Genomic DNA, 27,826 nt, shown 5'->3' with positions numbered 1-27,826 from the left:
ACGGGCATCTACATGCAAGATGTAGGATTTGCTGCAAAATCTAGTACTGGGGTTTTAGTGAGAATCTTGAATGATCTGCTGAAAGGCAACCGTGCATGACTGGTTTCATCTGTCTCATCTGACTCAGACTGTTTCAGGTACAGTAGGTTTTGGATTTATCTTTGTCCAAATTTTTACCTCGCTGGGTAGGTGCGTAACACTTTGTAAGCTAAGTAAGAGGTTGGACATTTGCAGTGTAGTTGGGTTTGAACCTACGGTAAAGTCACAGAAGCCAAGAAAAGATATTAAGGTCCGTAGGCTGTTGCCAGGCACTGATTGCCTTGACCTTGTCAGGGTCTGTTGCAAAGCCTTCAGCAGATACTATATGTCCATACTTTACTGTGGTCTGGCAGAATTTACACTTGTCCAATAACACTTTTAGTCCCAATTAGTCTAATCTGATCAGGACCTATAGAAGTTTTTCCCTGTGCTCTTCCAACAATTTTCAGGACAATCAGGTTATCCAGGCAGACAAGGACCTGAAGCAGGCTCATATCACCAACAGCTTTTTCCATCAAGCACTGAAAAGTCAAAGGGGGACCCCAGTGATGTCCTGTGAAATACACTCAAACTAATAGAATCCTAAAGGGCATATCAAGCCATTTTTTTCATTATCCTCTTCAGACAGCTATTTGGTAATTGCCACTTCAAAGGTCAAGGGCAGAAAACCATCTACTCTCTGACAAACAGTCCAACTGTCCAATGCATTGTCTATGTGGGGAGTAGTATACTGGTCAGGCACTGTTTGAGTAACACAGTCTCATCCCAAAAAGTCATATAACTGACGTCTTGGGACGTCTTTTGACCATACGTCAATATCCGCCTTTTTAGGGCCCCCTTAAACGTCGGTAGATGGCGATCCCGGGCCGTCATACAACTGACGCTTTACCTTTTAGGTGACGGGTTAGGTTTAGGGTTAGGTTTAGGTCTGGGGTAGAGTTAGGATCCCTTAACCTCATCTACCGACGTTTAAGGGGGCCCTAAAAAGGCGAATATTGACGTATGGTCAAAAGACGTCCCAAAACGTCAGTTATATGACGTCTTGGGATGAGACCGGGTTGGTTTGAGCATCAAGTGTGTGATATTCTGTGCACATTCTTACGCTTCCCTTTTTCTTCCGGGCTATTACACTAGGGTAGGCGTAGGGGCTTTGTGAATCCTTGATGGTGCTGACTTTCATAATCTCCTGAATGCATCTTCGAACATCACCAATATCTGTGGGATCCAAACGCTTGGAACGCTCATGAAAGGGCCTAGAATCAGATAGCCGGAGATAGTGGTCTACTCCTTTCACTGCTTAAGTCTCTGTTTCCATGTCCCAGAAATAGAAGAGAATCCGGATGGCCATTCCACCCATAGATATCTATATAAAGGCTAGATGTCTTAAGGCTGAGTTTCTATCGTCATCACCGCAATCTTGTCACAGGTAAGTTGATGTAAGATGAGTGGTCAGCACGAACACAAATACTCTTATCTCGTTGAAATCTTGACGGATTTACAAACGATTTGGTTTCCTACAAACATTATTGATGTGGCTATAATTCTGGATGATTATTTTATTTTTATTATTCATAAGTATGCTGTGTCATAAGTACATCTCTGACGTTTATAACAAACCAAACCGTTTCTACCGAAAATCGGTATAAAATTGAGGAAGTTATGATGTTACGAGTGAGCGAGCTGCCTGTGACAAGATGGCCGCCAGGTGAAGAGGTTGACCTCCATTGGCCAGCAGCGTGGACGAGATATCTAGCATTTATAGATATCTATGATTCCACCCCATAGATTGTAAAATATATATATATATATATATATATATATATATACACAATCCGCCCCTGTGAATGAGTCATGCTTTGTGTACTCACAGAGTCTAACATCACAATGTGTTGTAAATCTGTTAAAAAATAAAAATAAAAAAGAAGAAAAAAAATAATAATTTCAAAATCATAAATCAACATTGGCCCAAATTTCCCAGTCAAATTTTGAAACCAGCCAATGACGTGAGGCGCATGAGCGAACGTCAACTGAAGTTGTGAGTGAGTCATGATAACAATTAAAAGCCCCGTTCACACCGCCAGCGTGATATCGCTTGTGGGCGCTTGTAGTGCTGTCGCTCTGATGTTATTGATAGACTGCACGTCTGGCCATATCTATACAAAAGACCATCACAAGTGATATATACAACTATATAATTTCAATTTGACTGGGAATAAATGACTTTTAAGGCTAAAAAGAAACCGTATGCTGTTGGGAGAGTGTTTTTATGTTACCACAGCAGTGTTCAGTGGATTAAATCATTTACTAGATCAACAATCTATCAATGAACAAATTATAAAAACATCATTAGAATTTGACAAATAATCAATTCTCTTAAGAACACAAGATGGCTGCCAAGATGGCTGCTGGTTAGGAGGGCTGTGCAGTTCAGTTTTGCAATCTATTGAATATCTTAAAGATAACTTGACATCCAAGTGTTTGCTCATGATCTGTGCATTGATGTCCAAGTAATGCTTGGAATTGCAGTAATATTTTTGGGGGTTTTGACCTTCTAAGCACTTTTTTTACAACATGTGCTTGGGTAACCAGCAAAAGGCCTGTTAAATTACCTCAAGTCTCAGCAACTAACAATCAGCAATAATGGCTCCATGTTTGGCTATAGAAGTTAAACTGCCATTGAATGTTATGTCAGAGGAGCTTAGTAAAGTGCGTCTGACAGGAGATATACAACAACTGAAAGCGATCATTAAAGAAAGGGATGAGAAGATAGATGCGTTGGAAAAGAGAGTGGAGAACCTGGAACAGTAAAGAATGGATGATGTGGTGATATCTGGACTTGAGACTACTCATCGCACTTATGCACGGATAACAGCAGGGGACAATGAAGGAGAGGACGCACCACCAGGTAAATTACTCTCACTTGAGCAGCAAGTTATTGAGTTTTTCAGTAGTAAAGACATTTCATTAGACAAAAAAACTATAGCTGCTTGTCATACAGTCCAACAAAAAAAGAATGCAATGTCTACAAAAATAGAAAAAGAGACCAAACATCATCAATCGATTTGTGGGTAGAAAATATAAAATTGAGTTATTAAAAGTTGCAGAAAAACTAAAGGGCACAGATGTGTTTGTGAATGAACACCTAAACAAGAAGAATGCAGAGATTGCTCATCAAGCAAGGATTCTGAAGAAAGAGGAAAAAAAATACAGGCTACATGGACTAGGAACTGTAAAATAATGATAAAACTAAATGGTCCACCGGAGCAGGCTAAAGTCTTGACTCTTGACCATCAATTGTGTCTCTAAGCTGGATAAATATAGATGAAAGATGAAGAAGGGTCAAAGATTGAACAGACATGAGTGACAGATTGTATAGAGATGAGTGACAGACACCTTAAGTGTTTTGATTTTGAAGATCACAAACTTTATGATGTAGAAAATGATAGACCCAGAGACCCATTTCTACCATAATTTTCAACAGGACTGTGATTACTCTGTATTACTCTGTATGACTGTATTACTAATTCACTTCAATAGCAGGAGTATGCAAAGTATATATTTTATTAAATTAAAAGTTACTTGCAAACTTTTAAGGAGAAATTTAGTGTGGTAGCGATTACTGAAACTTGGCTCAGTGAAGAAAAATGGGTTATATGACGGCCCGGGATCACCATGTAACCGATGTTTAAGGGTACCCTAAAAAGGCAGATCTTGACGTATGGTCAAAAGACATCCCAAGACGTCATATAACTGAGACTGTTAGCTCAGAATAGGTACAATAAAAGGGGAGGTGGTGTTGCATTGTTTGTAAGATCTAATTTAAAATGTAAAGTGATTGTTGACATTACATTTTCTATTGATAATCTGATGGAATGTTTATCTGTTGAAATTGAGGGCAATAAATCCAAAAATATGTCAATTAGTTGTGTTTATCGGACTTAGGTAAGGTACAGTTAAGGTACATACTGTAGAAAGATTAAAATCATTAAATGCATTAAAATCACTTTTAAGTTCAACTGATTGCATTTTAGGTAAATTTAAATTGATATATTTGAATTTATTTTGGCAAATTTTTATTTGTGCTTGAAACATTATACATTTAATTAAGAATTAAGAGTACTGGTAATTTACATTACAAGTATATTTTAGTTCACATTAATTGCTTGTCAGTAGATTGAACAGTGCATTTTAAATACCGGGACAATTTTCTCCACAAGGAGGCAACGGGAGCAATGGGCTTTTATACACATTTCTGCTGTAATCTTTTGACTTATTATTATTTTTTTTTTCTTTCAGTACTGTCACTTCAGGGTCAGGACAACTTTCTAATGTTGAAGCTTTCATGACTGGACCTGCAAACAGCTACTTCTTTCACAGCTCCATGAGGGGTAGGGTAAGTTTGAAAAAACAAAAAACAAAACTGCTGTCTTTTTTAAATGTATTACAACATTTCACATATTGACCTTTTGTAAATAGTCCACTTTTTCAGTCTTTTCAGTCATACCTGTACATTGGAATGCTCAAACTCTTTCTTATCATATTATCAAACTGTGTGTAAAACACTTCACAATAAGCTAGTGCCCCACTTGCCATTTTTTGGCAGATTGTTATACAGTCATTTAAATACATTTGTGTAGTTGTTTGATAATCAGTGGAAGTTAGTGAGTGGCTGCTGGAAAAGTACTTTCTGACAAGATCCATTGTGTCTGAAATTTTCGACTGGAGTTGCAGTTACAATTTTTCACAAAAGAAATACAAAAGTATAAACTTTTCAAATTGCCTTTAAGTTAATCCTGAACAGATGATAGACTTAGATTCAAATATGCCAAAACTCAAATACACTTTCTAATGCACTTGAAATACTTAAAGCTGCAGTAGGTAACTTTGAGAAAACTTTGACTTAGCCTGAAAATTTGCACTAGCACAACTTACCGTACGTTCAGACCACCACCGGCGAGAGCGGCAAAATTCGCTCTCAACGATGCCGTGGAAAGGTTCGTGGACGCTCTGACGTAGATCGAATGCGTGATCTTATTTAAAACTGTATTTAAAGGGGCCTCAAAGCAAACAAGCATGTCGGTCGTTATTTTTGCAGAAAATCACAGCATAAAATCAGGCCTGTTCCTCTCTCCACTGCCGTCGCTCCTCCTTTGCCTCCGCTCCTCAGTGAGAGATGCGAGGCCGATGTGTCTCACTGTGTCGTTCATTATCACTCACGCCACCGGCCTCGCGCCGCTCTCACGTCCCTGTCCCTCTGCCTCGTCCTGCTCGCCACAATATTATTTCAGCAACATGACAAACCAGTGAATTAGCAGGTTTTAATTGTTGCTTTGCACAGTGCGTGACATTTTATCTACATTTAACACGGCTAGAGTTTTGACACCGAGTCAATGGACTCTGTCCAATTTGTTCTTTTACGCTTGTTTATCATCATATTTTTTTTTCTTCCTTTTACCCGTCTTTTTTATGAGCAGGTGCCACTCGAGGAATTGGCAGTTTAGGTTGTTTCTCCGCTAGGGTTGGGTATCGGTTGGGTTTTATCCGATACCAGTACCTACTCGGTATTGGCCAATCTCCTCGCTATCAGCAGACATTCCGGGAGTCTTCCGCGTTTCGGTACCCAACCCTATTCTCTGCCATAGCGGTGCGTTGTGCAAGAGAGGGGTGTGATCAGCGCATACACAAGCGTGATTGACACTGCTAAGACATTCCTCCTGCCTCTGATTGGTTGTTTCTGACCGGGAGCGGTGTATTTCTGCAAATGGCAATAGGACCACTGGGAGGAGCCAGAGGTGTTTGTTTTTTTTCACAGATTATCTGTCTTATAGTCTACTCTCAGGACATAATGACAGTTTTAACAAATATATATATATATATATATATATATATATATATACAGTATATAAAAAATAAATATTTGTTTACAAAAGTTACCTACTGCAACTTTAACTTGCTTGATGAACATTAGCAGTTGTTCTAAAGCCGAAATCGATTTGTGAAGTTATATTAGTCAAAATCGAAGTCGAAATCGAAGTTATATTACATTTGTGTAGTTATACTGTACATACAGTAAAATTTACAGTAGAATTAACACCAATTCTTGAAAGAAAGAGAGCACAGAAATGAATTGTTAACAGGTTTATTGGAATCCCTTGATGTTTCTGCAAACACAAGTTATGGCAAGATTTGCAACAAGATATACAGTTTAGAGGAACTAATTGCATCTGTCTTTTGCTCATGTTGAATATTTCTGTACTGAGGAGATTTGCTAACAAGTATTGTACAAAGCACTGATTTAAAAAAAGGGAAAAATCAAAATGTGAACAGGAAATGCTCTTTTGTCACAAAAGAGATATGGCTTTGTCACTTCAAACAAATGTTTAACACCAGCCCCCCCCCACCCCCCCCCCCCCCCCAACCGAAAGAAAAAAAAAAAGTCAACATCCATTAACACATGATTGTTAATGTTCAAACACAAAATGAGATCAGTGGGTTTTCACTAGTAAGCTGCGTTTTATTCTGTTTCAACATATTGGTTACCTTGACCATGCTTTGCCCTTATTTTGCACAAAGGTGCTGCTTGGTGGTAATGTGATTTGTACAAATGCATAGTTTTACATGTTAGACTCCCCAAAAACACATCTAAAATGTCAAAGCTGAAGTAACAAGCAACCCAAAAGCATCCAGTGGATCCACATTAACTTTAAGTATTTCAAGCTTCATCATTTGGTGATGGAGTAACGCAAATTGCAAACATGCTGCAACAAGCATGGCATTCTATATTCTCTTTAAGTTGTTGATAGACATCTGAATTCATATCAGGCTATTTAGGTTCAGTTGTGCTCCTTATCCTAGTTCTGTCTTTAGGTTTTTTGTACATATATGTTGATTTTTTTTTTGTATACTCTTTTAAAAAATCCATATATTTTTCATATACTGTATAAATAATAATAATATAGAGCATTGCTAGTTCGCAAGACATCAATAACTTGTGAAACACAGATGAAAACAAATATTTTCAGTGCAAAACTAAAGAGTTAATTTTCAATGTTTTCTTGCTTGATTTGATTCGTATGTATATATTTACTTTTTTGGCAACCAAAAGTACTTTTCCTTTAAGCATAAAGTAGCTAACCTCTGAAGTGAGCTCTGTGTTGTGTTTGTTTTTAGATTTGTAGGCGAAGCGATGGGTAAGAAAAAAACCCCACAAAAACATACAATTAGTTCACATCACTACAGACCAAAATGACAAGTTTAAAGTTAGTGACATTCAGGGAGTAAACAAGTTTCTCTTGCTGTGAAAAGTAAATAAATATGAAAAATAAAAATAAAAATGTGTATCCATAATGCTCTCTGGGTCTCGCTCTGGATTCTGATTGACTACGGTCAGTCAGTAACTGTTAAGGGGGAAAACGCGTGACATCCCGATGGCCGACAAATATTTAATTTAGAAATGTTCCATACAACTCAACATAATAATTATCTGATTTATTTACAATAGATACTGTAAAATGGTAACTTTAGTGAGAAAAAAGGCACAAGTTTCCCTTCTTAAATACACTGTAAACATCTTTTCAAAAAGCATGCACAAACATTTCACTTTACAAAAGATCTCATATACTCTTTTTAGACAAATTACTAATATATTGTGTCCAGCAAAATAGAATCTCTCAAAAATACTTCACATCCCATGAGCCTTTTAACATCTTTTCTTTTATATGTATATATCTGTGTATTTAAAAAAGGGAAAGGTTGGGGGGGGGGGGATTGGGGGGGGAGAGACTACTGTAAATAACATTGCAACATCTAGTTTGAGGTCCATCAAAAACTTTCAACATACAGTGTATTGACAGGTCGGTGAAATAGGATTGATTGATTTGTTCTTTTTGAACTAACATAATTATGATTTGTGTCCTCCGACAGTCGCTTACCACCAACCAGCTACATCACAAAGGCAAACATTAAAAGTTCTTGGACCTTTCCAGTTCACAAACCTTCCATACTGACCCCCACCCCCCACCCAAAGCACATAACATAACCAACACAATTAGAACATCTAATATACCAAATATCACATTATCGTGTCTGTGCAAATCAAAATCAGCCAACAGCATCATACTAATCCTATCACAGAGAAAACCAACAATGCCCTCTCAAAAATCAAGCTTTCTTGTGGATTTAGGAAATTTTAGAGAAACAGAAAAACAAACACACACACACACACAAATGCACAAAACGCACGCAAACCTTCAGCTCACAGCATTTGAGAACTAGCGGTACCTCTTTTGATTCCTTCAGTAGCACAGTGGGGTTATGAAACATGAAACGGAGGTCCACATTCCTTTTTTTTTTAGATACAATTCACTCAAGTAATCTCAAGTCGACTGGTATTTTCCCAAAATAGCCAGGTTTTAATTGCAGGGTGGTTTAAATCAGAAACTTCCTATGTACAACATTTGAAAAATATGTCTACAAGCCACAATTATAATCATAAGATACACATATATTGTGTTTGTGAGCAGGTTACTGTTATTGTTGTTTACTAATATGAAAGCTGTATGCTTCAAAAAAGCTGATTAATCACATACGGTATCTAACTGTACATGTGCTGCTACTGAAAATCCTCTACTTTTTACGTTAAGAAAACAGAAGCACCTTGTTAGAAAATGGCTTCTAGCTGGATTGATTCTTTGAAACAACAACTAAAAAAAAAAAACTTTACAATCGTACAAAATGCTCTTCTCCTCTGGGACTGTAAATTACTACTGGGTTTTCCTTAACGTCAAAAGGGAGCTGGTTTAGTAACAGCTTAGGTACAATTGACTAAATTTGCTACAGTCCTAGCTCGCACACAAAAATGTGGCATGTGTGTCTGTGTGATCTTAATTTTTTACAAGATGAGCCATAATATTTGCTATAATATCCAAGAGCTGCCATTTTTCAGCGTATCAATTATCGGGCCACCACAGCACTCCATCAGCGTGGCCAGTTCTCTCCATGTAAACACTTCAAGTCAGCAAAATATACATTTGATGCCATTTGCAGATGAATTTAGATTGAATTCTTTCTACAATAACTTTTATGCACCAATTACGATTCAGCTTAATTTAATGTATTGTAGCCCTTGATTATGTCCTTTCTCAATTCGTCTTGCAAACAATTTAATCTTCCGTTTCTTGAAAGTGATTTGTTTGGGGACAGCTAAAACGAGCAGTTTTGTTACTGAATCTCTCATTTTATGAGATTTACATAATGCAATGGCATTTACTGGCAGATTGACAGGTCTGGGAGTCAAGGATATGTCTAGTATGTGGGCCCATATTACTGTGTGTGTGTGTGATGTATTCACATGTGACTGTGCACTATAGCTTTACCAAAGAATATGGCTTCATATCCATATAGAACATTGTCAGCATTGTCTTTGGGGGTACGAAACGCTCAGTCACATGAAATATGAGTTCTTCTCTGTTGGCCGGGTACAGAGATCACTCTTTGCCTTCCCTCACTACGCAAGCCTTATATGGCTTTAAACCAAGCCTCGCGTTACGCCTTCCTTTAAGCATAGCGGGCTTGCTCTTTTTCGCTCTCTGAGGGCTGGGAGTCCTCTTGTTTTTTCTCTCATTCGATCCTTCATTTTTCCCTCCTTTTGCAAGCTTTCAGTCATTTCTTGTGAAAGTAGAGGACGTTTGTTAGGCCTGACTCCACCTTTGGTATCTGGTCACTGATAATTTCCACCAACATCTCGGGAAACTCAACTTTTAGAGCCTGGGATTCACGGAAAGTGTAGAAACAAAAGTCCAACAGGCTCCCCACAAGCTGTAAAGAGAGAGAGGACACTTCAGTCAATGGAACTGTCATATTTAATTCAAGATGACAGTGCTCATCATTAATGTCCTGTTGAAACATGAGTCTGGGTAAACATACATTGATGAAAAGACAGTAGAGCAGCTGAGATCATTCATGGATGCTCCGTCTAACTGACCAAAGCGCTTTGAGGCAGAACTTGTTTCTCTTCATCTTGCAGATTAATAAATCAACACTGCTGTCAAGTGTTCTTCACCCTCAAGTGCAATTCAAAGCGTCTTTTCCAGTACTTTTGTGTGCCATTACAAAATGTTGAGCTGGCAGCAATGCAGAAAGTGATTAGAAATGAACAGCTCTCAGAAATGAACTGCAGCTCTCATCTCTCAGTGTCAACATGAAAGATGGCAGTTTCATTTGAATACACACTTGACATAACTCTTTAATAGTCTGTAATATTAATATTAAAAGAGATATCTGTAATATTTTGACATGAATATTTTTCAGCTTCTAATCACAAACATTTGTGAGTCACTTCTTGAGGATGCATACATATTAGCTTGTTCTATTTTATTTTATTTATTTTTTTGACACATTTGAGGTATTTGATTTAAATAAGAACATATTTTTGTATTTAGATGTTAATTTTTTGGCACTTACTACAGATACCATTAAAATAAAGCTGATGATTACTACTAGAAACAAATGCTATAAACTCTGTCCCTTTTATTTTACATCTGGGGTTTTCAAACTGAAGTCCAGGGACCCTAAGGATGTTAACTTACGTTTAGTGCAAAAATGTATATTGTCATAAATCATGAGCTTAATTACAACCTATTTTATGTTTAATGACAGCCTTAAAAACAAAGCTTAAATATATAACATTTAATAATGGGTAGAAAAAAAGATAGTCAACTTAATACAAAAAAAAAAAAAAAATCAGGATAATGATTTAATTTATTGTGGCTTTAGTGCAAAGATACAAATGCTGATTATTTAGTTTTGGCATCAACATGTTTTTTTTTAATAATCTATTGCTTAGTATTTTTCTCACACAGATCTTTATTCAAGAACATATAAAACGAACTGTGCTTTAAAAAATTGTAAAATCCCTATTTTATATAATGTGTCATGCTCAAATCAGGAACCTTAAAACTGCTTTGCTTGAACGTTAATTAAAAATAAAATAAGCATTATTATGACAGACCTTCTGGAAATCAGATGAGATATTTCTTACATGACAGGGATTAGTTTAGGGAGGTATAATTAGGTTTTCTAGATGTGTATGAGTGCCTCTTAAGGGAAAGGTTGTGAGAAACCAATGAGCTTAAAAAACGTACTCTGTATTAGAGCAGATTTGCATCTGACTTTGATCTATTAGCCAATAACAGGGGAGTGTTTCGACTTACTTCATGCATGGCGTCCAATAGCTTGGTGAGCTGGAAGAAGCGCTGCCATGTCTGGCCGGAATTGTTAGTGGCTTTCCCAACTGAGCGGCGAAGCTCCTTGATGTAATTCACCCGCATCTCTTCAAATGCCCCTTGGTTCTTCAGACCATCTTTGGGCACTGTCAGTAAAAAAAAGGATGTCACTTTGTAACAGTGGCAAGTACTTGCTATATGAAAGTGAAAGTGACATGAAGGCCATGTATGGTAACCCACTGAATTAGTTCTCTGCATTGAACCCATCCAAGTTAGTGCACACACATTAGGAGTAGTGAACACACACACACACACACGGAGCTGTGGGAATCCATTTTTCTTTTTGGGGGTTAGGTGCCTTGCTCCATTCATTTCCTACCGAATTTGAGAATCAAACCCGCAATCTTTGGGTTAACAGTCCGAATCTCAAACCATTTGGCCACGACTGCCCCAAAGTGAGAGTAGTGCGTAAAACAGCATCTGTCTCTATGTCAGTCTCTCTATTCATCCTTCCATCTAATCTGTCTGTCTCGCAGTCTGCCTTCTCAGGTGATTAATGTTCCCTTGTGTAAAGTTATTCAGGATTAACTCAAAGTACTAAAAAGTACTTTCACTTTTGGCAGATGAGAGATATAATCTCATGCAGGTTGAAGGGAGTAATTCTCTCCTATCGTGTAGAGAACAAGTGCACCCATGGCCAACAGCCAACCATGTGAAATGACATTCAGCTGTAAAAGAAACGGCTCGTCCTCATCCTCTTTCTACCCAACAACATGCCAATAATGTCTATTCTGATCAAATTAGATTTGTTGAACCCCATTGTTTCATTTCTGTTTGTCTCAAAGTGATTTTGATAATAACAATACGTTTTTACAGACAAAGCAGTGTAAACTAAAAAAGCTATTACCTAGAAGCACCGTAAGGTTGTAGTGATAATTATGGAAATGATTAAAATGCAAAAACTAACATCTTTTAATAATACTCAGTGTTGGCCTAAGGCACAAACATGTTCCCAATTCTTAGCAAGGAACTAACTGAAAAGATTACACATTTTGTTAAAAGTCCACTGACATGGGGTTATTTTATTCTTTTATAATGTTTCCTCCTGGGTTGCCCTGTTTAGATCAAAAATAGTCATAATTTAGAAATAAAAGGCATTTTCCTAGCCTGATGTTATCCTCTGATTTGAACGCTCTGTTTGAACGGTCATGTCTGATGTGGGATTCAGTGTTGGCTGACATGCTTGCATATGAAATAGCTACGTATTCTATGTGAAACTCTCTCAAATACTTTTACTACAGCTATTATACGTTTTTACTATTACAGCTATCGAGATTAACGAATCATGAGAAGTTTTTAATCTATTCCATCACATAAAATGTTGCCGTGAGGAGCATTGAGCAAGTAGATGACAGTCTATTGAACGCGAGAATGAAGATCTTACCATTGCAACGCAGTTTCTGCACTCTCTCTAATGCTTTCACCAATGCAAACACGATGATGTACATGTACAGTAAGAGCTTCGTTGTGCAGTGTAACGTGCGTCATTGATTTCATAACGATTTGTCCAGATAAACTCGCTCTGTGTGGAAAGATTGTTATTTGATGCTTTCTGCATACAATTTGAATAATATTATTTTCATCCTACTAAAAGAAACAATGTTGATATTTTAGTCACTGGCTTGACTTATGAATAAACAGTATTGAATAATTTTGAGAAGATTACCTGTCTGAACTTGAACAATTTGGATACACATCACAAATTGTTGCTCGATTGATTTATTTTCAGACGTTCATCGAGGCCAGTTCTGTATTAGCCCAAGTTGAGGAAACAGTCGTCGGTGAAATGTTTGGACCATACAAAACTTTAGGAAGTTGTTTCGGCGCATTTCCAGAGAAAATAAAATTAACCCATTTCTTCAGAGGCTCGGATGAAGGAACTAAAAATACTTTTGTGTTCATTTGTACATCCGAACACGTTCATTTTCTCAAAGGCAGAGAAAGATAGCCAAAGCTCGGTTTACACGAAACAAGTGAGTAGTATAACGCTTACGAATTGCGAAAAGCCACATTAACTTTTGTAAAAGTTTGTATTATTGATATTAATTATTCAATTAATTTGTTGAAATAAAAAGTGTTGTGGATTGAGCTAAACTAATATTAATTTAACTTAAAAATTGTAATTAAAAGCTTAAAAGGGTTGCCTGTCCTATCTCTTTGAAATTAATACTACTTAATTTTATATTTTGTTGTATAATGCAAATAAATGACATAACAAAAAACAGCTGTCCAAATACTTTGCAATACACGGTGTGATTGTTGATGAAAATGTAAGATTCACTCAACAAAAGACTTCTGTCAAGGAAATTAACACTGAGCACAATACCATCACACACTGACTCCGTGAATTTTAGACATATTGCTTTTTGCACTAAAGCATCATTTGTGAAAATATTTATTTCCTAATGTCTGGGTCAACCACAAGCCAAAAAAAAAAAAAAAAAAAAAAAAGCTTAAATGGACTTTACAAAAAAAAGAGGCAAAAAACAGGAGAGGATTTAGTTTAGTGACTTACTCTTTAGCAGGTCAACACTACCATTGCAAATAAGGTCATGTGAGAGCCTGCAGGGCTTCTGAAACCTTAGTCAAGGTCAAATAATAACAGTCAGTCTCTCGTCTATCTCTATTTCTCTGTCTCTCTCTCTCTCTCTCTCAACTAAAACTATAGCAGCCCTGGAGCCCCGCAGTAGAAGGCATGACACAATAGCAAAAATGTTGATAACACATTAAAATGAACCAAAATTTCTTAAAATGCTGCAATATTAAAGTAATGCACTTAAGCTGTAATTATATCATAATATTACATGTACACAATACAACAGCATTAATAGAAACAAAACATTTAAATGTACAGTATATTATAACGATGCAGTCTAATCCACAATGATTTGTGTAATGGGTTGATTTTCCAGTGAAATACAAATACCAGTTTATTTTTTTTAAAACAAACTAGCTCTTCCCAGCAGATTTTATACAGGTTGAACAGCAGAGCATATGTCATTATTACCCCTTATAACAGTAATGACATACATAAGCTCCATCAAGGATGTAATCCGCATAGGACATCTACGTTTTGTTTTTTTATGTTGATTTTGTATCAGGAAAGATTTTGTATAACGAATCGCTCCACCAAAACCCTCAGCTCTTCACTTCAGCCGTTCTCTCTCCTTTCATGAAGCTCTCTTTTTGGAGAGAAAAATACCAGCTCTTGGAGCAGTGCCCATCTCCTGACTGGATTTTATTAAGTACAGCAGGGCTTTCTGGAAAGGCTCCAAGGGATCAGCAAGTGATTGTGGATCCCAAAATCTATCCTGTACGAGAATTCAGAACTCAAACTTTACCTCAGTCTCATATGCTGTTAGCTTTGGATGCGTCTACCTGATCTGAGTATGTGTCCTGATCTTGTACACTATATGAGAGCTAACCTGATCTAGCATCCAAAAGGCTGTATATTATATTATATTATATTATATTATATTATATTATATTATATTATATTATATTATATTATATTATAATAAGGTTCATTAGTTAACATTAGTTAACTACATTAGTTAACATGTACAATATGTGAACAATACTTCTTCAGCATGTATTAATCTTAGTTAATATTAACTCCAACATTTACTAATACGTTATTAAAATCAAAGGTTGTATTAGTTAACATTAGTTAATGGACTGTAAACTAACATGAACGCACAATGAACAGCTGTATTTGTATTAACTAACATTAACAAAGATTAATAAACACTGTAACTAATAAATTGCTCATCGTTAGTTCATGTTAGTTAATGCATTTACTAATGTTAACAAATGAACCTTATTGTAAAGTATTACCATATTATATTGTATTATATTATATTATATTAATTATACTTACTCTTACTATGTCCTCATTAAATATATATATATATATATATATATATATATATATATATATATATGTATATATATATATATATATATATATATATGTATATATATATATATTGTCAATGTTACTATAGCTAATATGTATGGAACACTTTTCATACAGTATTATGAATATGCCTAAATATGATTTCAGCCACGCATGCTATAAGAAAATGAGAAGTGTTTACAATTTGTCTCAATTAATGTGATCAAACAAATGTCTCTTATCTCGCACATGCACCCACGTACTCAGTCCGGGTACTAAAGGTAAACGTGGTGAGAGAAGACATCTATTCATTCATGCGTTTGCTTATTTCCCTCTGTTGGCTGGCTCTCTGTTTGAAACACATGTGTAAGATGTGCACACAACCTCACCTGTGCTGAGCAGCAACAGGACCTTCATGGCAAGGAACTCCTCATAAGTTAGCTGTAGACGGACAAACTCCTGGCTCACCTGCCGCATGCCCACACACAGATCAAACATGGCTGACTGCCGCATACGTTCCCTGGAAGAGAAATTGAGAGGATCTGTAGTAAACAACCTCATTGTCACATTGTCAAAAATTGTGGTTACACTTTATTTTAAGGTGTCATTGTTACACTGTAATTATAGATTTAAGTACTGAGTAATATTAAGTAACTACATGTACTTACTAAACGGTTAGGATTATGGTTTAGGGTTAGTTGCATGTAATTATGCATAATTTATAGTTATTACTATAGTAAATACATGTAACATATGTAACAATGACACTGTAAAATAAAGTGTTACCAAAATTTTTATGAAAATAGTTTAATACCTAATATATAAAAGCTGTTTTCAACATGGATAATAATAAGAAATATTTCCTGAACAGCAAAACAGCATATCAGAATGATTTCTAATGTGAGGAGTAGGGATGCTGCCGTTACCGGATTTCACAATTAACCGCACTTTAAAACGTCACGGTTAATTAATCGTAAAGACTATGCTACACCGAGTGTTCTGCACGGAACGGAAATTTAGCAACTTATGCACCAGCTTAAAGTGACTAAGCGGCAATGCTCGAAAAAAACGCCTTAAGTCAGGAGTGTGGGAGCATTTTGGGTACACAAAGAATACAAGGGTGTAATTGAAGAAGATGGATCGCCTGTCTGCAAAACTTGCCGTAAAAAAGTTTCCGTTTATTATTTTCGTCAACAACATTTTTTTTTTCACAAACGAAAACGAGACGATAACTAAATAAAACTTAGTTTTGAATGAAAAAAAAAACACAGGAAGAAGGCTTCAATAGATCACAGAATTAATCCATCACAATCTATTTTACTTACAACTTTTGGTTTCATCTTGACACTTTCTTGACTGGTTAATAATTGACTTGATAGATTTGATGATCTGCCAGTTTGTTTGGCCATAGGTGTCTGTCTTTCTGCATACCTGACTAGGTGTATTCCAAAGCCGTCTGTCTATTCTGTGGTCGGATTTGTCTGCCAGAACTGATTCTGTCTTCCCGTTCTTCCAGTCTGAGAGATTTTTATTTAATATTCTAACCTTCTGTTTTCAGACGGAATGTGAAAATAGTTTCAGCAGCTGTCAGAATCTCAGTTTATGGTTTTGTTACAATTGGTTTTCATATTATTGCTTTTATTTACACCATACATTCTCTTATAAGTGATCGATTTTGTTGAGAACGATAGAAAGAAAAATGGCTTTTATTGTGACTCTTCTTTCAGTTGCTATGGAGAGGTTTTTTGTTGTTGTTGTTGTTTTTTAAAGTGATGTTAATGAATATTATGATAGGTGTGAAAGTTGGAAGCAGGGTGCATACACAGCAGATCACCGAAAAATTTTACAATTTCAATCAATTTATATTTCTGGCTCCTTTTGACATACTTTTAGAGGACACTGAAAAGTGTTGCTACTCGATACCTGGAAACTTTTGTTTCAAGGTAGACATGCAATGTTTTCAATCAATATCTTTAAAGGGCACTGTTGTGCTAGTCCTGCTGTACTTTTCAGCTAGTTTGGTTCAGGACCTAGATTTCAAATTGGACTAAAATGTCCTTAAAACCAAATATTAAAATGTAATAATAAAACAATGAACTACATATATATATAGTATGGTTTGTCAGGAGGTTAAAATGAGTTCAAATGCAATGTTTTTGGGACTGTGCTGAAGGACTGATAATTGTTCAAGATTCAAAGCAACAGAGCTCGTTCAGAACCGTGTCAGCATGCCAGAAAATATGCGTGACTGTTTGTCATCAGGGAGTGTGGAAGTCGCACATAAGGTGCTGAGCATATTTTCATATAGTCATGCATGTATTCATGCCAATTAATTCAGTAAAGACAACTTTTCCCCTAAGTTCTTTCCAAGTCACTTGGCAAATACAATGAAGTACTCCAAATTACCTGCAGGGGTCACTGTGCTCTATTTTTCCTCATCTCCCACTGCACTCAATAAATGGACGTTTAGCTTTGAAAAGCACACAGTCACACTCTTTCCACTCAACACTTCTTGTTGATTGTGCTGATTATGGGCCCCATTGACCTAACTCTGTCCTGATAAAATGTTATCAAGAAGCGTTTATAGGGAAAATTTATTTCCTAAAGGAGTAATTGAGGTTTGAGGTCTTAGTCTTCGGCCTGCTAGGAACATGCTTATTGCGTTTATCATTTTGTATTATTAACTTATCTTGTGTAACTTGAAACACCAAATTACATAGGCAGGGTTAATCTAAAGCCAACGGTTGTCTGTGTGTTGTAGTTTATTGAAAACAAGTAGGCCTGCAACTAACGATTATTTTGATAATTGATTAATCGGGCGATTATTTTTTCGATTAATTTCTATTTCATTTTTTTTGTATATTATAACTAAATAAAACCCTAAATCAGGGTTGTGGCGAGCAGGACGAGGCCTTAATGATCTGATGATCACTCTTTGGTGTGTTAAACAATCTACTTAAAGAAAACTTAAATAATTATTAAATTATATATATACACAATTTTCATAATCGATTATAATCGATTTTATCGATTAGTTGTTGCAGCCCTAAAAATAAGTTTTTTTTTTTATTATTATTTTTTTTTACTTTGTTTGAATATTATGGAAATCAACATCTCTAAATGAGGTAAACATGCATTGAGTGAGTTAACTTACTCGTTGAAGACGAGGTCAGGGGCGAAGTAGAGCATTTGGGCGTTGGTGTGTTTGTAGGATCTCCAGCTGAGGGAAAAGGAGGAGAGACACATCCAGGAATACTGGATCAGCGTGATTTGGTCCTCAATGGGTAGACTGCGGAAACCTGGGGGGGAGGGAGGGAGGGAGGGAGGACAAGTTAACACAGAGCAAAGAGACATATGGGACACTCGGGGGCATGACTTGCCCTGAAGCAGAGCTAATATTAAGCCATAACTGTAGGCACTAAGCAACAAAATAGAATCTACTATCCTGTGCTTTTGTTCACAAAAAAATAAAATAACACAGCTCTTTGTAAAGTTACATAATTCTATGAGCATTTGTTATATGGAAAAAGCTGTTTCAAAAATATAACATTTTGTGTTCCACAGAGAAATTATAGCATAAGGGTTCAGAATGATATGAGGATGAGTGAATAATGATAGAACTGTTCTTTTAAAAGAGACATAGTGGATGTGGATAATAACATTGTTTGGCAAGAGAAAGTTAAGTCTTATTCACATATATAGTTAATGCAATGCGTGTGGCTGTTGCGAATTTAAAAGTTGTTTGAAACTTTTAATTTGTTCACAAAGTGCACTCGCCACAATCAGATTTACATGAATCACTGAAGGTTTCCACTCATTGTCCTGTTGTCAAAGACTGTTACCAACACTGCAGACTGGAGTCTTGCCAAGATTCACATTGAGAGCTGTGAAGTCACCAACAAGTTATAATTTTAGCCACAGGAGGACACGCTACAGTATAAATTTATCAGTGAAGCATAGACTATGTTTGGCTTATCTGCAATATGCAAATTCAATGTAGTATTTATTTTTACAGTAACATTCCAGGCAATCGTCCCTTGTGTTATCCTTTTTTTTTTTAGAAATGATAATTTTCTTACATTATAATTTTATAAACTTACATTTTTTGTCAATGACATTTTCACAGATAGAAATGCACCCTATTTTTTTCCATCACATTCTCGTCCTTACCAGGTGTTTTTGACTCCTAAAGTGGTTAAGGAACAATGTGGATATAGAACAAAATAACTAATAATGAACATCTGCAAGTCATCACTTGTAGATTGGCGAGAGTGTGTGATGCATTGACTGCCCAAAGCCTGCCTGGGAAGACTTTGAAAGTCAGTGAGCCAGTTTGCCCTGGTGTGTTTTCAGCCTTCTATTTATATATCCGGATATACTGTAGCAAGAAGACACCCTGGTATCAAATAATTGCAATACAGCAAATGACCGTCTTGTAGCAAGGAAAACTTAATTTGACTATAAGATTTTTAATATGAGTTGCATGGGATGTTATATTCTATAATATAGTGCGATTTATGCAACATATGGTAGTGATTCTCAATCAATTACTGTTACCACAGACAAAATCAACCTTTGATTCCTCTATATGATAAGGCAACCTACTTTTGACATGGATGGTTTTAAAAATTAACTCAGAAGCTTGTGGACATACACTACCATTAAAAAGTTTGTCAGTAAGATATATATATATTTTTTTTTTTCAAATAAATTCAGAAAGTATGCATTAAATTGATCAAAAGTGACAGTAAAGATGTTATTAAAAAAATCAAATAAATGTGGTTCTTTCTAGCTTTTTATTTATCAGAGAATCCTGAAATAAATGTTTTCAGGATAATATAAACATTGATAAAAATAAGAAATGTTTCTTGAGCACCAATTCAGCGTATTGGAATGATTTTTGAGTGACGGCCAGCTTTGCTGTCACAGGAATTACATTTTTAAAGTAAAAAAAAGTTATTTTAGACTGTAATAATATTTCACAATATAACCTTTACTGGATTCTTGATCAAATTATAACAGCCTTGGTGAGCATAAAAGACCTTTAAAAGGATGAACAAATCTGACTGACCCCAAACTTTTGAATGGTTGAGTTTACTATAAATGAATATCAAGTTCAAGCCTTAACTTTTTATCAAGTATTAAAAGCATGAAGAATTAAGCATGGGCTCGAAATATAGATCTTCTGAACTTGATTTATGAAAATGTTCTTCCCTACTGGACTATACCAAAGGAGCTGACAGGTCAAGGATTGTAACAATGGTTTCTAAGCACCTTTCAGAGAGTAACAGCTCAACAAATACTTCACCTTGAATAACCCAGCCAATCTAAAAGCGCAGAAGACGGAATCGGAGAAACAACCAAAATTTGCCTCGGAATCGTACCTGGAAGTACTTTGGCCCACTTGACCACTCGGATCATCTGTTTGCCGGCGAGCTGGTTGAGGCTGGTGAGCAGGTGGTCGGTTGTGTCGGGCTGTGTGTTGTCATATCCAGCGAACACAACTTCAGGCTCTATGAGCTCCAAGACACTACACACGGTTGGCGACAGAAACGGTGCTACCGCGGGGACGTGGGGGACGAGAGCGGTGGACGAGCTCAACTCTTTCTCGGAGGTCAGAAACGGAGGCCCTTCCTTTGAGTTCTGCAGGGAAGAATCATCGCTGACGCTTTTCATCTTTCCCAACTTCTTCGACTTCCGTGCTGAGAAATAACAAACGTGTATTATTAAAGCTGTTCACTGCGGCAGCCTGATCCATTTTATGAATAATTACGATTCATGTTAAACATTGAAGGTTCTTAAAATGATTTATAAGAGAGATAAATAATTTGAAATGAACAAGATATTAATAAAAAGACCCCAAGTGTAGTCTGGGAGCAGTGTTCTTGCAGTTTTTCATATCTGAAAGGAGCTGGAGCTGATAGAAGTAATTATTGAAGTAGAGATGGATCTTATAGCAGGGATCACAGTTTAAATCCCTGCTGTATAGATATGACCTCTTATGTAATTCAGCAGGATGCTGTTAATTGACTGTGTGTGTGTTCCAATTTGATATTAATTGCAAGATTCCTGTGCCAACAGATTTCATATCACATCAGTAAGTGAGATTGAAGGTGGCATATGTGCTAGTTCTAATACATTCTCAGATGTTGTGCTCTCAACAACTTTGCGAAATGTTTAGAGACTTTCTAATCTTTTAAATGCATGGCCATTTATCATTTCTTTCTTGGTGAAAAACTGGTAAAACTAAATTATATAGTATATCAATAGAACCGAAAATATACACTTTCCTTTAACCATAGGTAAACTAAAAAAAACAAAACATTAAAACAGAGGTTATGGAATTTTGCAGAACCACAATATACATTAACTTCAATCAGCATTATTAATTAACATTTTCAAATCACATGCTTATATACTGTAAGAAGAAGAAAAAAAATATATGTCACTAACCTCCTTAGGTATATATATATACAGTATATATATTAGGGCTGTGCAAAAATTTATTGTGATTAATCGCATCCAAAATAAAAGTCTGTGTTTACATAATATATTTGTGTGTGCTGTATATAATTATTTTGTATATATAAATACACACACATGCATGCATGTATTTAAGAAAATGTGTTATTCATATATAAAATATTTATATAATATAGATTATCTATTTATAAATATATACAGAATTTAAGCACAAATAATTCTTAAATATATACATGCATGCATAGGTATTTATATATACAAATTAATTATATACAGCACACACAAATATATTATGTAAACACAGACTTTTATTTTGGATGCGATTAATCGCAATTAACTTTTGCACAGCCCTAATATATATATATATATATATATATATATATATATATATATATACATATATATATATATATATATATATATATATATATATATATATATGGAGGTTAGTGATATATATATATATATATATATATATATATATATATATTAAATATATATAAAGAAATACCATAATTCTTTATGTAATTTCAGGTTGGTGAATATTTGTTTACTGCTTTCAAGATGCTCTTAAAGACAGAATGAACAGAACATAGACATTACTGCAGGAAATCCTACTTACTCAACTAATGCTATTTACTCTGTTATTCAGTGATGAAAGCTGGTGTAAGATAAACTATATATGAGACACAATTGTAAAACTTAGTTTTTTTTTATTTTTATTATTATTATTTTAAGAAACTTTCCCCCTAACAAACTGACATTTAACCCAACAATGTAGAGATGTGACTTTGATCAGAGCTGGCCAAATAAATGTTGTGATTCTACTTCCAATACAGATGAAAATCATAAAAAAACTCTGTTATCATAAAAAAAAAATGTTATCATATATATAAAAAAAAAAAATCATAAAAAGAAACTTATCCTGGTCTTTGTGCTTGTGTTTTTGTCCGTTTCTAAATCACTAGTTAATCTCTACCTAATGCGAGTGTACATGGCTTTAGTGATGTACACAGGAAAACCCAATGTTTGTTGGGTTTAATAATAAGGTGGCCCTAAGTTTTCAAAAATATTCCAATAATAAGGGGGCCCCAATCAGTGTGACCCTTGCATTCACACCAATAACCAAAATCTTTTTGAAATCAACCACACTCTCAAAGTTTTAAACAGCTCCCCAAGTACACACTCATATTGTGTTGCAATTATATTGAAAACACAAATATATGTGAAGTATTTTTCAATATGCTCTTTTAAGTCACTTACCTTTTATTAAAAAAAAAAAGAATTCTGTGGAACATTGTAAATCTTTACTACAAAGGCAGTGCCTCTTTTTATAACATTCACAATAATATATATATATATATACAGTGTATATATATATATATATATATATATATATATATATATATATATATTATCTCTTAGATATGTTTTATATATTTTTTAAGACGAATGATCTCAGCTGTGACGGTATAATTGTTTCATATCATTTCACAACAGATTTTAGTCCCATAGTGAGAAAATTCAGTTACCCCCAAGATTCATCCCGGCTTGTAGACACTTCCGTACTCTGCAAGCAGGGCAGTTTTTCCGTCGAATCTTGTCAATGATACAGTCATTCCTCCCAGCACATAGGTAGTTGTGCTGACCTGCAAGGAGAAATAGAAAGTGTTCAAGATCTCTGTAAAAATCTCTGCGTCCGTATCCCTTTTTTCTCTCAGAATTGTTACAGAAATTACGATTAGTTCTCTCATGGTCAGATGAATAATAAGCTGTCAATTTAACACCCAGTAAGTACATTAAATATGTTTTTTTTTTCTGTGGGGGCATTTCTAAAACAATAAAAATAATAATCTATATATGTTGGTTAATTTTAATAATTCATTAATATAATATGAATTTAATTACATTTAATATGAAACACAAACAAGAACGATGTCAATTAGTCAAACTGGGACCATCACAAGGACACAGTGATGTATCTCTTTGTAAGTATCCGACGAAAAGCAGACAGCTGTCCTAGACTTTACGCCCCTCGCTATTATCATCGAGCACAAATGAGCCATCCCAAATAGTGTTTTTGAGTGTGTCATGGGTTGGCTGATGTCTTGGCGTGGGACACTACGACAGAGACCGTAACAGCCTGAGAATCCCTCATGCGCTGCCTTCCTCAGCCAAGGCCACAGCTCTCGATTCAGAGCACCATTCCGCTCCACTGGCTCAACCGCACACCCACGCGCTCCACGGGCCGGAGCACCACGCCGCAGGGCCGCATACATGCACTGTGGCCATGTACATCTCTCTTTCATTCTCGAACCCATATTCCACCCCCTCTTTCACTCGCGCATCATGGGAAGGACGTGCTACCTACACGAGGGCACTATCCTTTTTAGCGCTTATGGACCGTGTGGCTGCAGACAGGCACAATGACTGTTTTCAGTGGTGGGGAAAAGGCTCAGCGAGTCTGTCTAAAAGCTGCCAAAAAAGCCCAGGATCTGCAAACGGAGCAACAGCAGCTGTAGCCTCGCCACTATTTCTGGCTAAATCACATGACCCCTTACATAAGCCCATTTTTCTTGCTCTAAAAAACCGTAAACCGCGACACAGGAAACACAACGAAGCCCTCCCCCTCCGCCTCACCACCCAAATACAGACACAAATCAGACCTGAAATCTGTTCAGCTGACTCTCTGACCACTCTCCGCAGCTGCCCCACAAATCCTGTTAATCATTATCCTAACAGAAGCACTTACATGGACTGTATTGTGCTCTGTGCGTCTGTATCAGCGCACGTGTGTCCGTAAAGGTGTTCCTAGACAAAGGTAGCGGAGAGAATGTTTGTGTGCCTGAGGACGAAAGAGGACCGTCGAGTATTATAGTGTTTCAGCACACTGTATAGGTTGTGGATCTATATCTGTGTGGTGTTTATTCTTTGACATAAAGAATCGCAGCAAGTGCATATTATGGTCTATCACAGAAGTATGTCATTGTTTAGCTTTTTTTTTTTTCTCATTGTGTGATTTTAGTGTTACTAAAAGTCATATTGAGTTTAAAGGTACCAAAAATATAATTTCTAGTTAAAATGTTTTTATTAGGGAATCCAACAATTTCACACTCACTGTTACATTGCTTTTTATGATTCCTTATTATAAACTTAAAAACATAAAGGCAACATAAAAAAAACACAAGAAAAGAAAACAACAACAACCAAAATAAAGAAAAAGAAAACATTGGCCATTCCCACCCACCCCACCCTAGGGACATGAAACGCATCACACATCATTTATTTACCCTCGTATCACTACAAACCCAACTTTTTTTACTTCTTCTGCATGACATAAAATATATTTTTAATGATTATCCTTTTGGGTTATTTTAAGACAATGACAGTTCAATTGCGCCATAAGATTGCTTTTGGTAAGATAATCACGCACGTTGTGCGCCAATTATTTTTTCACACTCCAGTCCAGTAAGTGGCAGAAATGCTCACCTGCTGCTTCTGGTGTTTCCAACCCGATCTCTACGAGGTGGCTAATTCGTAACAATTCATACGACCTCACTCGTACGAATTAGTACAATTTTACTAAATCGTACATATTTTACGAATTAGCCAATTCGTATGAATTCGTACGAATGACCTACCCCTGACCCCGCCCCTAAACATAACCGTCACGTGGGTTTAGACAAATCGTACGAATTCGTACGAGTGAGGTCGTATGAATTAGTACGAATTATCCACTTTTGAATCATTCGTACGAATTGGTCGTGAGATAGCGTAGGTGTTTCTGCACACCATGTAAAAGATGCTTTTTACCACCATTTTTTTTTTCTGTTAAACTTGCTTACATATTGGGCTGTTTTTACCCAAAACCAATCGGAACAATTGGAAAATGTTCAGCAGGTCACATACACTTTCCCTGAAATTCTTGGGTGCTTTATTTCACCCAACTGGATTTTTTTTCTTTGCGTGTGTTCCCCAGAAGAAATTAAGGCAGGTTTGAAATGACATGAGCTTGAAGTTTTACAGCTGGTTTCTTCAGCCACTTCTAGCCTGAAATGTGAAATGGATTCTTTAATCCAAAAAATTCCTCTCCTCATACACATTGTAGGCTACCAAATGTCATTAGTTTCCACAAAAGTGTGTTTAATACTAACGATGAATTTGGAATACTATTTCAACCATATCAAATCAGTGTGTGTGCATGTGAATTGCTAACATGCGAGTTCCTATACAAGCTTGTCTACTTTTAGCCAATTACATATGATAGAGTGATGCACGAAAACCTAGCCTCTCAGCTTAGAAATGAATTTTGAAAATTTTGACACATGGACTTCAAAGTGGCTCTGCTTACATCAAGCTTTTAGATCTAAATGTATGTTAGATATGTGACACTCTATTACCATGTAAACTCATGGTAATACAGTGTCATATATCTAACCTACATTTAGACCAAGATAAATAAGACGCCCCTGTTCACATTAGCCGTCAGCTATAGCATGTAGCATAGAAACACAGGCCAATGAATCAGCATGTGTCTAGTTCTTTCACCATGAATTTCAAATCTCTTCCAAGTATGTGACTCACTGCATCATTAAGGAAATCAGGGGTGTTCAGACTGCAGTAAAAAAAAAGTGATCTGCCATTTTCAATGAGACCTCTGACCTTTAACAGCCGTCAGTGATGCGAAAAAGTTTAGCTGCATGAGCTTGACTAGCAAAGGGAGTTCAGAAAATGATCCGACCGCCACTCAATGCAGCGCTTGCTTTAGTAGCTTATGGCAACCAATAGCTCCATGAACTCCAGGGATTAAATAACAGTGTGAATCACTGTGTCAAAATGGCATTACCAATTTCCATTTCTTAAGTAAGAGATTAATTTATTTCTGCTAAATATGAATGAATACATTGATGTAAACTGCTAATAACTCGAATTTGTTGTTCTTCCAACACAACCAGATTCAGTCTTCAGTGGGATTATTGTATGAACAGACACATGAGAGTTAAATTACAAACCAAAACCCAGCTGTAATCATTTATGAAAATACTTTTTTCCAGTTTCCTATCATCATTTGTTATTTCCACACATGTACTTCCTGCACTTTGCAGTCCTCTGCTTTCCTGTTAGAAATTGTATCTGGTCCAAGGTTGAAAAGCTGCTGCTTAATCTGCACATAACGTCAAGCAGTGCTTCCATTTCCAGTGGAAAAAAAAATGTCTTATATATTTGTACTGTACATGTAAATTAATATTTTCCTCAGAGGCTTTGCTGTACATTAGGCTTAGAGCTGCCTTGAGGGTAACATACAGATTAATAAACTAAGAAAGCCAAATAGTTCAGAATCAGAATTTGATGTGGTTAGAGTGTTAAATTGAAACAGTAAGAAGCAGCTGTCATCAACTGACCAGAAAACAGGATTTGTAACCTCAGGCATATCAAAAATACAGGGTCATGACCAATGTGCTAAAATATATTGATGTTGGAAACACAGATGCCATTTTGTGATAGGCGTCATCCGATTTGCTTAAACACAAAGGGTGTCTCATTTTGCATTGATGTCAAAGAACAAAGGTATCACCCAGAAGACGGAAGAGATGGCAGATACTGAACGCAGCGGTGCATATAGGCAAACACAGAGGGTTATTTGAGGTGAGGAAAAAATGACACGTATGGCCTGTTTAGTAGAGTATAGGGTTGTTCGACCTGTTAACACTACAGTGCGCGTCAAAAAAAAACAAAAAAAAAAAAAAAAAACGCCCTGGATTCTGTATGTCTGTCAAACTCAAGCATGACAAAGTGGAGTTTGTGGAGTTTCACTTTTGTCATTAAAAGCTTATTTCAAATTCATTCTTAGGGCTATACGTTATGGAAGCCATTTCTGCTTAAAAAAATCTATATCCCACAATTGTGACTTTATATGTGACTAAATTATATTTATGTACATGTACAAAAGTTTAATTGATAAAACAATGGATAAATGCTGGCCTTCTGGCATTTTCTGTTTATCAAAGAACCATAAAATGTATCACATTTTCCCCATAAATCAAGCATGTTATTTGAGCACCAAATCAGCATATTAGAATGATTTCTGAAGAATCATGTGACACTGTAGACTGGAGTAATGATG

At 36.0% G+C, this 27,826-nt stretch overlaps 1 protein-coding gene and 1 long non-coding RNA gene across 2 annotated transcripts in view; one reads left to right on the top strand and one right to left on the bottom strand.

Moving 5' to 3' along the window:
• Positions 1-2,445: 2,445 nt before the first annotated feature.
• Positions 2,446-27,826, top strand: part of LOC148978512 (uncharacterized) — a 91,695-nt gene continuing 66,314 nt past the window's right edge. Inside the window, exons 1-2 of the long non-coding RNA XR_016169018.1 lie at positions 2,446-2,944; positions 4,336-4,432. This is a non-coding gene — a long non-coding RNA (uncharacterized LOC148978512). The remainder of the gene's footprint in view (positions 2,945-4,335; positions 4,433-27,826) is intronic.
• Positions 6,877-27,826, bottom strand: part of nr3c2 (nuclear receptor subfamily 3, group C, member 2) — an 84,315-nt gene continuing 63,365 nt past the window's right edge. Inside the window, exons 4-9 of the mRNA XM_039691029.2 lie at positions 23,235-23,351; positions 20,604-20,921; positions 18,374-18,518; positions 15,609-15,739; positions 11,250-11,407; positions 6,877-9,855 (exon numbers count right to left, since the gene is read on the bottom strand). Of these exons, the coding sequence (XP_039546963.2) occupies positions 9,700-9,855; positions 11,250-11,407; positions 15,609-15,739; positions 18,374-18,518; positions 20,604-20,921; positions 23,235-23,351 (1,025 nt within the window). The 3' untranslated portion in view covers positions 6,877-9,699. The remainder of the gene's footprint in view (positions 9,856-11,249; positions 11,408-15,608; positions 15,740-18,373; positions 18,519-20,603; positions 20,922-23,234; positions 23,352-27,826) is intronic.

Source organism: Pimephales promelas, chromosome 6, assembly GCF_988280905.1.
Source record: "Pimephales promelas chromosome 6, fPimPro1.hap1.1, whole genome shotgun sequence".
NCBI classification, from domain to species: Eukaryota; Metazoa; Chordata; class Actinopteri; order Cypriniformes; family Leuciscidae; genus Pimephales; species Pimephales promelas.
This window is presented reverse-complemented; position numbering and strand designations above follow the sequence as displayed.